Below are 14,595 nucleotides of genomic sequence, written 5' to 3'. Positions count from 1 at the left end.
CTTTAAAGATGGTCCTTCCTCCTCTGCTGGAAGCCTTCAAAGCCTTAGAAAACATTTTTAGATCATACCTGTGAAAAACATGATGGCCAGCCAGTGGCAGGTCTAGTTAAGAATACAACAAACTTTTATGTGGACTCAACCAAGTTAGCTTTAGTTAGGTTTTCAGTGAAGCTAATCTCTTCATGGAAATGAAAACCAAGCCATCTGGCTACTTTGCTCCTTGGCCAGGGAAGCCACCAACTGTGTCTAAAGTTTGCATTATTATTTCAGGTTCGAGAGCTTCAAACGCGACTACAGAGCGTGCAGGCCACAGGGCCCTCCAGCCCTGGCCGCCTCACTTCTGCCAACCGCCCAGTTAACCCCAGCACTGGGGAGCTGAGCACAAGCAGCAGCAGCAATGACATTCCCATTGCCAAGGTGAGCGCCCAGGGATGGGAGGGAAGCCTGCTCTTTTATCTGGAATCCGCACCAGCCTCTACTAAGCATGGCCACTGTGCAGGCCTGGGATGAGCTCACAGGGCCCCGAGGTGCTTCCCTCAAGTCTCTTGCTGGCCTCCTACACTGGGGCTGCAGGGAGAGATAACCCGCTGGTAGTTTTGTCTGTCTTGGCTGTGACCTGGATGCCAGCTCTCCTTAATCAGCCAGCGGGAGCAGGTCACAGCTGACCAGTCGTTGTGAAAAGTGAGATGTTTTGTCAGGTTCTACCATAGTGAGGGGTGGATGGATAGTTGCTCTGGAGGACTGAGATTCAGCCCAGGAGGGGACCCTGAGTAATGGACCAGTGATCGCCCTTCTCATAGGACCAACAGCCCTGGCTGCAGAAAAATAGATTCTGCTGGACAGGCCAAGGCAGTTAGAGGAGCGGCCCCACCCCTGCACATATGCTGAGTCTTCCCCCGAGGGACTGTAACAATGGCACATGCGCTCTTCCCTGGGAGGCTACCGGTCTCTGCAGAGGGGTGGGTTCTCAACCATCAAGTTGAATAAGTGGGGTCAAACCATTGTTTCTCAACTAGAAGTGATTCTGTCCCGCCCCCCCCCCCCCCGCCAAGGGATATTGGGCAATGTCTGGAGACAGTTCTGATGGTCACCGCTAGAGTGCTAGTGGCATCTTGCGGCTAGAAGCCAGGGGTGCTGCTAACCATCCCACAGGGCACAGAATAGCCCTCTACAACAAAGAATATCCAACCCAAGATGTCACAAGTGCTGAGGGTGGAAAACCCTGGGTGAAGCAGATGGTGGAAAAACTGGATGAGTGAGTTATTTTTAGGAAATTGATGCATCGGTTCAGGTGCCATGACTAAACAGTAGCCCTATATAAGCACAGTCTCGACGGTTTATCTGGAGAGTGATGTGTCATTTTTCGATAATTTTTTGTTTTTCTAGATTGCTGAGAGGGTGAAGCTATCGAAGACCAGGTCCGAGTCTTCGTCATCGGATCGGCCAGTCCTGGGATCAGAAATCAGTAGCATTGGGGTGAGTGTTTGTGAGAAGCAAGGCAAGAGAGTGCCCAGTAGGGCTATACAGATGGCAGATCATAGATGACAGAACTTCCCAAGTTCACCTCCCGTAAACAAGTTAATTATAAAACAAATCATACCCCATTTCCTTCCAGAGGACCAGATTAAAGGGTACAGTGGTTTCCTGATCTGGGAATTACTTCTTCAGCTATAAGGGAGTTTCTCTCTTTCTCTACCTGCAAACTGTCAGAAAGAAATGATTTAGGTCTAGTTACTGGTGATGGAGATGAAAGTCTTAAAGTACCTGCTCTTTATCACCCTGCTACCCCAGAGACCGAGTAGGTCAGGGAGCTCTGAAAGAATTTTACCTTTCGCACATGCCTCTTAAAAGGGAACGTGTTCTCCAGTGAGGGTGAATGCTGCCTTTGAAGTGTGGCCCAATGCTGAGAGACACCGGAACCTTCTCGCTTAGTACCAGGGTTTTCATCTGGAGAGCCTACAAACCCCTCGGGGCCGTAAGAGCTGATGGATGGTGAAAAGGGAGTAGTTTTAGTTCCCTAAGGTATATTTTTTTAGGATTGACGATGAGGCTGAGAGAGCCAGCTATTTGATCCCCAGGGGTGGGGAAAGCCTGAACAGTACTTTTAAAGCCCTAATTTAGAATTTTGCGCTGAGAAAATTTGCCTGCGTCCAGATTCGGTGCCAAAGCCAGACTGTGAAAATAAAGGAGCCGGCTGCTCTTCAGCTGCAGCAAACAGAGACAAGGGCCTGGGGGTAGGGGCAGGGGGCTCAGGAAGGGGAAGGGGGTCCAGACTCTGTCCAATATCCAAAAGTTGAGGAATTCTAAAGAGGCATGCTCCCCCAGGTCTGCTGCCCAGCAGCACATGCCTGGAGGATACAGCTGTGTTTTGATCCTGTTTATGTACTATTTTCACAGTAGTTAGTTTTTGATCATAGAATCGTGTTATACAGACTGAGAAAAATCAGGGTCACCATCTTCTGGTGCCTGATTGTCGAGGAATATCGGCTGTAGATTCTTCCGCATGCAAAGTCATGCCTGAGGACTGGTCCCTAAAGCGACCACTGTCTAGAGCGGGATTTGTGCTCACCTGTACAGGTATCCAGCAGTGTGGCGGAACACCTGGCCCACTCTCTTCAGGACTGCTCCAACATCCAGGAGATCTTCCAAACACTCTACTCACACGGATCTGCCATCTCGGAAAGCAAAATTAGAGAGTTTGAGGTGGAAACAGAACGGTTGAATAGGTAAGGAGAAATCCTATGTATTTGAGCAGCAGTGTTGCAGGGCTGGGGAGCTGCCCTCCTTTCCCTTTCAAAGATCAATTCAAATTGGCTTAGGAACTGTGACATAGGGGGATGCTGTCAGCCTGGTGGGCGGGAAGTTCCCACCTTCTTGTTCAGCAGAAGATCGCTTACCGCAGTCGGGGCTGGCTTCATGGGCGTTGTGTGACCTGTGTGTTCAAATGCACAAGCCTCGTATTTGGAAGGCTCCCCCACTTTACTGCTCTACTGTCACCATTTTAATTTCTTGGGGAGCCTGGGGGGCTCCGCTGATTAAGCATCTGCCTTCAGCTCGGGTCCTGATCCCGGGGTCCTAGAATCGAGCCCCAATTTGGGCTCCCTGCTCAGCAGGGACCCTGCTTCTCCCTCTCCCTCTGCAGCTACACCTGCTTGTGTGCTCTCTGTGTCAAATAAACGGATAGAATCTTGAAAAAATAAAAATAAATTCTTAATAATTTATGAAGCAGGGCTCCACCTTTTCATTTTGCACCGGGCCTTGCAAATTATGTAGCAAGTCCTGGGAGCTGTTCGTATTGAATGACAAGTAGGTCAGAAAGACAAACCGGCTACCAAGCGTGCAGGCCTGTGCTGCCAGGAACCACGGAGAGCAGCTCTGGAATGTTGAGTCACCATCCTAGGGGCGCCTGGAGCTATCAGGAACCAGCAAAAGCGGTCTGATCGAGGCATTCTGGGATTGACCAGGCATGCTGGTCTAGCCCTCCCTGCTCCTCCGGAGGGTTGCCTAATTTTTACTTATGTTCTTTGCGAAAGTACACAACCCTCCGTCCCTGCGTTGTATCCCACTTAGTCCTACTTAGAATCAATTTCTAAGTAGCTCTAAGTGTCCTACTTAGAAAATTTTTCCAGTTTTATGGATTCTTCCCAAATCTCACAACAGAGATAGTTAGAGTTTGCACTCATGCCTCTTGGCAAAGCCTGGCTTGTAGGTCATCCCAGCGATGAGAGTTGCTGAAAAAGCAAAGAAGGACCAGGGCCAAGTCCTGGTAAACCACTGCCTCAGAATGGGTCCTGCAAGGGCAGAGCGCACTACTGAATCCTATCTCCAAGTGTGGCGTGGCTGCCTTGACCCACCAATCTTCAGTGGGAGAGCATAGTAAGAATTTGAAAGGCTCGTGAACTCACCAGGAAGAAATGTGGATGCCGGTCCCCCTCCACGGTTGCCGAATGCCGTGCCCCTGGTGTCTGGCAAACCTGAATAAATTGAATTACCATATCAGTCCTCCCTGATTTGAAGCTGTTTAATATAGTGCTTGAGGACTAAGGAAACGCAGCAATCTAGGTCATTTCAAATCTGGAAATTAAATGGTTCCCTTATTAAATCCAAAATACTTAAGAGTGACAATCCTGATGATTACCTTGTAGCAATAAAGAAGCCGTCCTCTCTGTACCAGGCCGGGGGCTGCTTAAGAATTGAATCAGATATGCCCTTTGCAATTTAATGAAGTCAGAGGCCTTCAGGAGCCCTCTGTGAGTGAGGATCTCCTCTCCACAGATTCTGGGACTTAACAAGCCTGCTTTGTGGTTGAACTTGGGGGAGGTTCCTTTCTCCTCCTTCTGCACACCTAGGAGACACCAAAGAAAGGGGAAGCATTTGGTGCTTGTAGCTCACGTTACTATGGTGTTTCACAGTTTACAAAGGGTTCTCACAACCACTTAATCTTCAACTTGGGAGGGCAGAACAGTCCCATTTTGCAAATGAGAAAACAAAGGCTTCGATGTTGAGCAACTTGCTTTGAGTCCAGAGCTGTTAAATAGCTCAGCTGGAATTCTACCCCTGCCCTTGAACTTCCCCTCCAGTGTTTTCCCTATGGCCGAAGCTACAACTAGAATGCGGGAATAACCTTAGAAATAGTCTACTATTATGTCCTCATGTTTGTTATTAACTACCTACCTCAAAGTTGGAGGTCTTGTTACACCCCCCAGAATGAGAGCCCTTAGCTTTTTGATTGTGTGTGGGGTGGGGGGGTCATACCTCCTCAGAAGAGTTTCCTGACTTAACAAATCTGTTTTAAGTACCTACTCTGTGCTCAGCTATTTGTCAAGCAAAGGAAAGTAAGAGAGACAAGGTCCCTGTCTCTCATGGAGCTTCTGTTCTGTTTGGGGAGCTGTACAAGAAACAACCAAAGGAGATCATAAGAAAACTTCCAGTAAACAGAGCACTGTGATAACGTAGGGGCGGTGGCAGGGGGTGGGGTTGATTATTAAGTAGGGCTCCACATCCAACATGGAGCCCAATGCAGAGCTCGAACTCACAGATCAAGAGTCAGATGCTCAGCCGATAGAACTACCCAGGTGCCCCCAGGAGACATTGATTTTAGATAGGTAGCCAGGGAAGGCATCTCTGAAGAGGTGGCTTTAAGTTGCGATTTTAAGGGGAAAAGGAAGCAGCCATATGACAAACTTAAGAGTTTTACGGAGCAGTTGACAACCTTAAGGCGGAAAAGGAGGTTGACGTGAAGTGGGAACTGTCCCAAGGCCAATGGAACTGAAATGGAGTGAATGAAAAGTAGTCACAGTAAGGTGGTGGAGTTGGCAGGGCCTGGTGGGTATGAAGTTTGAGGCCGTGGACCAAGTTTGCTCTTTATTCTAAGTGTCGTTGGAAGTCGTTAAAGGGTTTGGTTTCTTTGGTTGGTTGGTTGGTTGGTTGGTTTTTTTATGTAGCAGAAGAACAGATCTGATTTAAATTCTGAGAGCTGACTCAGGTGTGAAGAATGGAAGGAGGGCAAGAGTAGAAGCAGAGCAATGAGTGTAGTGGCCCGATGTGGCCAAGGTGGAGGTGATGTGAGGAGGTGGGGGTCAGGGTGTTTGGTGGTAGAATCAGTGGAAACCGCAGTTGGACTAGATCTGGATGTAAGAGGAAGGGACAGTCTCAAAGAAGATTCTCACGTGTCTCCCATGTATTGCTGGGTGGATGGTGGTAGCGTTTACTGAGATGGAGAAGATAGGGAAGGACAGGTTTGGGGGAAAATCCAGAGTCGCATTTGGTAATGTTAAATTTGAGGTGCTGGTGTGACATCCACATGGAAATATCAGGAAACAGCTGGAGATGTGAGATAAGCACTCAGAAGAGAGGTCTGGGCTAAAGAAATTTGGGAGCCGAGGAGCGTAAATGCCTGTTAAAGTCACGGGACTGGATAAAAATCACCCGGGGGAGCAGGGGGAGTGCTGACGGAGGGGGGTAGCCGGGACTGAGTCCCGATGGAGCGCCAGCCCCCACAGAGTTCACAGAGAACGAGGAGCCAACAAAGGAGGCAGAAGAAATGACCTTCGAGGCAGGAAGAAAACCAGTAGAGAACCTGTCATGCCCCAAGGGAGACAGAACATTTCCAGAAGGAAGGGGTAGCCTGTTGGTGGGGTGCTGCCTGAGAAGACCCCTAAGATGGGATCGGTCACGAGGAGGTCTGTGAGCTGCCTAAAGAGTTTCATCTACTTAGTGGGGACCGAACTGGAGCAAGATGGAGTGTTGATGAGAGCGGTGACTGTTTCAGGAAGTCTTCATGTCAACAAGAACAGAAAAGTATGTTCTTGTAACACCTTACATTGCATCAAGCTTGGAGTTGCCAAAACCTCATGGTGGTTTTAATTACACGCTCACCAGACATCTCCCATGTGGGTGAGCGTCTCCACATTCTGTTCTAAAACACGTGGTCCTAAGATTGGTCCTCAAGGCAAATGGCTTGCAAGCCCCTTACCATTTTAAGAGTCACTTGCATTGTGTATGTGTGAAACCCTGTGTGTCTTTAAGACTTGGTGGTCAGAGTACTATAAATGGGTGTGTGCATGCGAAATGAATCATTGCATCCAGGGCCTCTGTCCCAGGGCAGAAAACAGAGAAGCTGAAGGCTTATGCTTTTCTGACTTTGCCATAAACTCATTTGACCTGAATTTAGAGTCCTGAGTCCTATAAAGCATGAGGTCCCTGCCGCCTGCCCTGCCTGCAGCCAGCAGTTGTGGGACTGTCCAGCTTGGAAGGAGTTTCGGACACAATCCACAGTTCCTGTCCACCGCCCATTCAGAGGCCCTTAGGGACAGTTTCTTACTCCCTGATCCATCTGTTGCTTCTGCTCTGTAGTGAGTGGCTAAGAGCACAGGATCTGAGGTCAGACTGCCTGAAGGCGCTTAACCCTTCAGTGCCTCTACTTGCTCTTCTGAGAATGGGGATAATCATACTTAATTCAAAGGGCCACAGTGGGTTATTGAGTAGGGGTTTGACAAAGAGTAGCTATTACTGTGGCACTGCTTCTTGTTTGTCCCCGTGGAGGGTGGCTTATTGAAGTGCACCTGTCCTACCTCTCTGAGGGCCTGAGGTCACGTGGCTGGCTCCTTTCCCGGGTGCATCCTCAGCACCTCACACGGTACCCGGCACATAGTGTGTTGCCGGCTGGGTTGGAAGTAACCAGGGGGCCTGTGTGTATTTCCAGGTCACACAGAATTTAGTGATTCTCATACTTAGGGTTGCTTCCTTTATTATTCACGTCAGTTACGTTTGCTAAAACCGCTGACAAGCTCACACCCTAACACGCGTGTCTGGCCTGGATCTAGATTAGATGGCTCAGCTATCGGCAAATGAATTGTAATCCTCATGTGAAATCGTGAAAAGAGATTTTTCTTCCTTTGTAGCCGCATCGAGCACCTCAAATCCCAAAATGACCTCCTGACCATAACGCTGGAGGAATGCAAAAGCAACGCCGAGAGGATGAGCATGCTGGTGGGAAAGTATGAGTCCAATGCCACGGCGCTGCGGCTGGCCCTGCAGTACAGGTATAGTACAGGTGTACAGGTGCAGTACAGGTACAGTACAGGTGTAGTACAGGTGCAGTACAGGTACAGTACAGGTATGGTACAGGTATAGGGAGATGCAGGCCCTGCATGCGCGTGCGTGAGGTGGGGGAGGGGTTTAATTTAGAAATGCATCCACAGTAACCTGCCTCAAAGTAGAAACCAGGCCTTTAGAACACATATGGAGGGGGTTGGACCAGCAAATACTAATGTGATACATACCGAAAATCCATTAGCACCATGTGGCAATTAAGAAAATAAGAGTAATGAGTATGGTGTCGGAAAATTGAGGTGTTTCTGCTAGCATGTTCAACTTAAATATTATTTTCTTCAAGTAATATCACTCAGAATATTTTCATATTTATATATCCATTCGCTCTTTCCAGTCTTTTTTCATTGTCCTATATATTTTATATCATTATAAATCTAGGACATTCTGTTTCTTCAGTTTATGGTGGTTTTGTAATGTTGCTTAAGGGTCTACCTGCATTTTGAATGGCTGTATCCCCTGGATCAAGTTTATATATTGTTGTTTTGTTTACTCATTTCTCTAAAAGACATTTAGACTTTTGCAGACTTAGGATATTAAAAATAATTTTTTGGTGAATAATGTAATACAGATAACACCTTCATTCTTTTGGATATTTCCCTTGGAATAAAATCTCCAAAGCAGGAATTAATAGGTCAAAGGATATGAATATTTTTGTGGCTCTTCAGGCACGCTCCCAGTTTTTTCCCATAAAAACAAGCCAATTTAAATGACTGCAGTTCATTCATTGGTAAGCAAGTGGTATATGAATGTTCCACTTTTTTTCAGCTTCATCAGCTTTGGAATTTATCTGTTTTTAAGTTACTATTTGTTTCATAGCTACAAAGCTATGCATTATTGTTTTCAGGGGTTTATTTTATTAGTGGCGCCACTTAGGCATATTTGCCAAGATCCCAGAGTAGTGACCGTACTTTATTCTTAGCATTCTCTGAAAAGATCAATATGTTTTAAGAAACTTTAAGAAACTTGGTTTCTTCACAAAACAAAATCAAACCCCAAAACCTATGAGACCAGGGGCGCCTGGGTGGCTTAATCAGTTAAGCATCCGACTCTTGACCTCAGCTCAGGTCTTGATCTCAGGGTTGTGAGTTCAAGCCCCATGTTGGGCTCTACACTGGGCGTGGAGCCTACTTAAAAAAACAAAACACATGAGGGGTGCCTGGGTGGCTCAGTCATTAAGTGTCTGCCTTTGGCTTAGGTCATGATCCCAGGGGGGGTCCTGGAATCTGGCCCCGCATCAGGCTCCTTGCTCGGCAGGAGGCCTGCTTCTCCCTCTCTCTGCTGCTCCCCCTGCTTGTGTTCCCTCTCTTGCTGTCTCTCTGTCAAAATAAATAAAATCTTTAAAAAAAGAACAAAACACATGAGACCAAAGCTAGAGCACAGTCATGCTAGTTTACAGACACACCAAAGCAAGCAAATAATCCACCTGCGATAACTCTTGAAACAGGCTGTTCTGCAGTCTGCCTTTGATCTGTGTGGATGAAGCAATGTCGCAGGATCTCTAACCTGAAAGATGGACTACCCATGAAAAGAGGAGCGGCCAACACCCGGGGCTAGTGATGGGGCCCTTTTCCTTATCTCTTAGTGAAAGAAGATGAAAGTGAGACAATAGACAAACAGATGGTCTGTTGACTAAATGTTGAGTAAAGCAACATTTCCCCTGCTTAGCTGAGAGAAGCTAATCGGTTATTTGCTTAGCAGGGAAATTTCTGCACTGCCGGCATCTTGTCCTGGACTACTCAGGCATTACGCACACACTCTGCTTCCTGTGCTGACGTGGGTCCCTGTGGGTCACACGTGGCAGTGGGGAAGGGGTCCCTCCTAGATCCTATACCTGGTGTGTCCAGTGATGACAGGCATGAAGAAGAGAGACTGATTTCTTCCTCTTAGAAATTCACATTTGTCAGAGATTTCGTAAGTGTTTCAAGGGGCAACTTTACAAGCATCTGACAGAACTTTCTGTGATGACGGACCTGTTACCTATCTGTGCTGTCCAGTATGGTAACTGCTAGCCACATGTGGCTCTTAAACATTCGATATATGGCTTTCGCAACAGAGGAACTGAATTTTTCATTTAACTTAACTTAAATTCTTTTTACTTTAAATAGCCACATGTGGCTAGGGGCTACTACAGGTCTAGGTCAAAATAGTCTTCTTTCTGGGGCCTTCTTTCTTTCTACCAATTATTGTGTAACTATTTCTTGTGGCACAGTTTCTAGGGTCAGGAAGCTGGGAGTGACTTCTCTGGGTTGCATTCCAGCTCGGAGTCTCTTAGGAGGTCCTGCTCAAGCGGTCAGCCAGGGCTGTGTCATCTGAAACCTTAACCAGAGCTGGCTGATGTGCTTCTAGGAAGGCTTATTCACACAGCTGTTTGGTGGAGTCCTCAGTCCTTCACTCACTGTTGGCTGGAAGCCTTAGCTCCTCACCACATGGGTCTCTCCATGGGGCTGCTCGAGAGTCTTTAAGACGTGGCAGCTGGCCTTCTCTACAGACGATGATCCAAGAGAGAAAGTGAAGGGAGAGAGAGAGAGTGACCAAGATGGAAGTCACGATGCTTTTAAATAACCTCATCTTGGAAGTGACATCCCATATCCTTTTCGTTGCATAGACCAACTCTGGTACAGTGCAGAAGGAGGTAACACAAGGGTGCGGATACCAGCATATGGGATCAGTGGGGGCCATCGTGGAAGCTGGCTACCATAGGCATATTACCTTTCCTTTTTAGCCAGTTGTTAAAGAGGCATTAAACTTAACTCTTCCACTTTCATTGCTTCCCTTGTATTTTTCTGCATCCTAGTTCAAGTATGTATTTGTTTTTAGAGCGAGAGGACATGCACTTGGGTGCGAGGGGGGGTGGGGAGTGGCAGAAGGACAGGGAGAGAATCCCAAGCAGGCGCTACACGGGGCTCGATCTCACCACCCTTAGCCAAAATCAAGAGTTGGATGCTTAACAGACTGAGCCACCCAGGCACCCCTAGATCCTAGTTTAAAGTAAAAGTTTAAGTTAAGTAAAAAAGGGGGGGGGGTGGGCAACATAGCAGAGCAGCAAGCCCTTGGCTTTATGCAGGAATATTTTCGGGTATTTCCTCACTTACATGGACAGCGAGATTGGAGCTGCTTCCCTGGGGGCACAGTGCTGCCCTGAGGAGGCCCACCGTCCTCTGCCAGAACTGAGGGTACCCTGTGCTTCTGTCCCAGTGAGCAGTGCATAGAAGCCTACGAACTCCTCCTGGCACTGGCCGAGAGCGAGCAGAGCCTCATCCTGGGGCAGTTCCGGGCGGCCGGCGTGGGCTCCTCCCCTGGTGAGTGTGGCCCGAGTTCCTCCCTCCCTCTGCCTTCTCGTCCCCTGCCTCCCTTGCTCCATGGTCCCCCCATTTCGCTGTTGGCATCGGAACACCTCCCGACGACACAAAATTCGCTTGTCAAGTGTGTTTTTCGTTTCTTCCTCATGACTGAGTGAGTAAATTGTTTATGTTGAATGCAGTAAGAACTGGAGTGGAAACAGAATTACGGGCAAGTTAAAACAAACAAGGCCTCTTAGGAAACATACTCTCCCGGGCCAACAGTAGGACCAGATGGAGCAGGAGGCCCACGGTTTGTGATGAAAGGGACCAACTTTCCCACAGCCTCTCTGGGATGCTGATTGTTAAGGGTCCCTTTGCTGCCCACGTGGCCTTTGCGGAGACTCGCTGCTTCTGTTGGCTGCCTGGCCTCAGGTTTGTTCTTTTGGGCGGTTTTGAGGCATGGGCTCCCCCTGTCTGGTCTCCGGGTGCCTTGTGAACACAGAGGAAGTGGTTTCTCACCCTGCTGTCCACTGCAGGGGGCTATCCGCGGAGCGCAGAGCCCAGCCCTGTGGGGGAACGGAGCGGTCCACTGACCCACTCGCCTCCCCCGCCCTGGGGGCATGTGTCCTGTTGGCCCGCTCTGTACCTCAGATCTGTACCGCCCCCTACAGTGACCCCTCAATTTTGAGTAACTGGAAGACGTATATAATTGAAAAAGACACAATTGTGTCATCCTGGTTAGCAGTATTTGCTAAAACTTGGCCTGTGCTTATGCTCTGGGCCTTAACTGTAGTGTGAGGAGGACACAGGAGAAATAGTGCTTAGGAGGGAAGAGAGATCAAGGGAGAGAGGTTGCCATAGCTCAGTGCCGAGGCCTGGATGCTCCCTCAGCCTCCGCTTTAGAACAGTAGCTTCTTTGGAGAAGCACCGACAGGTACACAGAAAACTGTTTAACTCCAGGGCCGAACCTGGGCAGGTGGGCAAACCAGGAGTCCCCGGCCACGGGCCCAGGCCATCTGCCAGGCGGGACGGGCTTCTCGGCCAGGGCTGGGAACCTCCACTGGGGCCGCCCTTCCAGGAGGCATCTTGTGAAGAATGTCTGCATCAGGGCCCCTGCGGACTGCAGCCCCAACCCCTCACCCCCCCACCCCCGCTGTTCTCACCAGCTCCTGCCCCTCCCCCTCCCCTGGGGTCAAGCTTGGGCACTGACCACTCACAGGTGTTTCCTCCTTCAGTTTTGACCTGGACAAGAATCTGAGCAAATCTCAAGGAAAGGAAGTATCCTGAGCATTAATTTCCTGCTTCATATCTAAGTTATGAGGCAAAGGAGCAGGCCTCCGTTTGTATGGTGACCACCCTCCTCTCCCTCTCTCTCTCTCTCTCTCTTTTAAAACAGAATTAACATCCCGCCCCAGAAGTAGAAACTCTGCCAGCATTTCCATTAGAAACCTCATTTTTCAGGGTCTTTCCACTAAACCATAAAACTTTATACCTCATATTAAACAGATCCTAAAATGATCTGGCCAGCTGTCAAGTTTTTCTTTTTTAATATATGTATTAAGGAAAATGATCAATTAAAGGGGAAAAAAATCAGTCCTCTTATTTCCAGTTTGTATCATCAGACAATGTCTTTAAACCATCCTGCCCTGGAAAGGCACCTTTCATTAGGCTTGTCTCTACTTGGCGCAGTTTCTTGGTAGGAGCTGGAAGGGCTTATATAAATCTGCATTTAAAATACTTAAAATCAATAATGAAATGCTTTGCATTAACATAATCCTGGGTAGCTCATGATATATTTATAGAATGAGCCAGTCAGTATTACCATGCCTTCTTCAGCACAGAATTCGAAGAGCAGTCAGTTGGTGAGACAGATGTAAGATATACCTCGTTTGTGGAAGGAAGAAAGGACGGACTGATGGGAGAAAGGAAGGAAGAAAGTCAGACATGAAAGCTGTCAGAGACATGGCCGCAGGGGGCCCAGGGAAGCTCAGCCTGCAGGACGGAGGCCCCCACACTTCTTCCCCACTCTCCGTAAAGCTGTGAGTTGGCTTACCTGGAGCAGCTCCCTGTTAAATCTCCCTTCCATTCCGCTGACGGCAGCGGTGGACCTGCCATTCTGCTGAGCAAGTACTGGTTGATGACATTACCCCCAGTACCAGCCCCGGTGGTTTTTTCCGTTTCTTGTTGATGGCACAGGCATTCGTTGCACTCATTCTAGATGACTTAAACCAGTGGTTTTCAAACTGCCGTGGGAAGCTGGAGGAGTGTCTTAGGGCCTCAGCAGTGGGCTCAGAGGATGGGAGGACCCGGAGTGTATCACCCCCACACCTGTTCACATCAGCCGGTTCTGCATTTACCATTTTGGTGTCTTCGGCTTCGGCATATGGTTCCATTTGAAAGCATCTGGAAGACTAGGGATGTAGGCTGAGGAGGCAGCAAACTGGTGACTTGTTGGGCCAGTATGGTTTTTAGAACACAACAAGACCGTGAACATTTTCGACCAGAGAGTCGCCGTCTGGCTCTGTGTGGGTGCCAACCACTCCTGAGGTCTCGCTCCAGCCCAGGTACCTGATTTCTGGAGGCATCGGGGCTCACCAGTGACAGTGTCCCAGCGGAGACAGGAAAGTCAGGGATAGCTACAGAAAAGACATTGCCCATCTCAAGTTCTCATTTTAACTCTTCGGTGTGTTTCTCTTGCCTACCCAAAGATCTAAGCAAAGCTCTGGATGTGTGCAGGGCACAGTTTGGTCCTCGTTCATGAGAAAGTGCCACCGCAGGAAAGAATGGCCAAGCGGTAGATTGCAACTGAGTGGGAGAAGTCAGGAGCCTGAATAATTAGAAAATCATAGCATGTTAGCGCTAGAGACAGACCTCAGAGATCGCCCTGCCAGCCCTTCATCGATAGGGTCAGTAGAGCCCAGAGCAGAGACATGCCTTGCTCCATATAGTCTCTAAGTGACGGTGCCCAGCCCCTGCACATGGGTCTCTTCATTGGCCATCCACTGCTAGTTTCTCTCCCCACCGGGCCACCTCTGCCCTGAGTAACGAAGAACCGATGATCCGACCGCACTCCCAGGCTTGTCTCGTGTAGAACTGTGTTGATTAATCCTTTGGCCTCTTTGCAACATAGGAGACCAGTCAGGGGATGAAAACATCACTCAGATGCTCAAGCGCGCTCACGACTGCCGGAAGACAGCTGAGAATGCGGCCAAGGCCCTGCTCATGAAGCTGGACGGCAGCTGCGGGGGCGCCTTTGCTGTGGCCGGCTGCAGCGTGCAGCCCTGGGAGAGCCTGTCCTCCAACAGCCACACCAGGTAATTCTCAGCCCTTCTGCCACCAGATGGACGTGTGTCCATGTGTGGTCTGCTCACCAGGCTTGACATGTGGTGGCCCAGCTGTCGGAGACTGTGAGGCATGGATGAGGACAGCATTGTCCCCGTGCCTGTAGCCTGCTCTGTCCGGGGGGTCGGGGCATCGGCATGGGAGAGCTGGGAAGGGCCTGCCGTGGCCAGTGTGGGAACCACAGCCCAGAGAGAAGGGGACGTTTGCTTAAGAAGGTGGAACCTGAAGATGGAGCCCGAACCTCCCTTTCTGTCTGGTGCTCTCTCCCCCGCTTTGTTCTGTTCGCCATTTCTTCATAGTTTTTGATTTCTGAGAGTATTTGGGGTAGCGTGAGGCCCATTTGCTGCAAACGGTCCCT

General features: G+C 49.0%; 1 protein-coding gene and 1 long non-coding RNA gene across 5 annotated transcripts in view; one reads left to right on the top strand and one right to left on the bottom strand.

Annotated features, from left to right (window-relative positions):
- MCC (MCC regulator of WNT signaling pathway) overlaps positions 1-14,595 on the top strand; it is a 392,983-nt gene that overhangs the window by 342,243 nt on the left and 36,145 nt on the right. For all 4 annotated transcript variants that reach the window (XM_027605212.2, XM_027605213.2, XM_027605214.2 and 1 more), the window contains 6 exons: positions 271-417; positions 1,387-1,476; positions 2,578-2,726; positions 7,404-7,544; positions 10,810-10,913; positions 14,026-14,209. In XM_027605212.2, the coding sequence (XP_027461013.2) occupies positions 271-417; positions 1,387-1,476; positions 2,578-2,726; positions 7,404-7,544; positions 10,810-10,913; positions 14,026-14,209 (815 nt within the window). The remainder of the gene's footprint in view (positions 1-270; positions 418-1,386; positions 1,477-2,577; positions 2,727-7,403; positions 7,545-10,809; positions 10,914-14,025; positions 14,210-14,595) is intronic.
- On the bottom strand, positions 2,565-4,269 carry LOC113928913. The gene is made up of 3 exons (XR_003522005.1): positions 4,139-4,269; positions 3,906-3,974; positions 2,565-2,675 (listed from the first exon to the last, which is right to left on the bottom strand). It is a non-coding gene; the product is annotated as an uncharacterized LOC113928913 (long non-coding RNA).

This window comes from Zalophus californianus, chromosome 5, assembly GCF_009762305.2.
Source record: "Zalophus californianus isolate mZalCal1 chromosome 5, mZalCal1.pri.v2, whole genome shotgun sequence".
Classification (NCBI taxonomy): Eukaryota; Metazoa; Chordata; class Mammalia; order Carnivora; family Otariidae; genus Zalophus; species Zalophus californianus.
The sequence above is the reverse complement of the archived record's forward strand: the minus strand, read 5'-3'. Positions and strand labels throughout refer to the sequence as shown.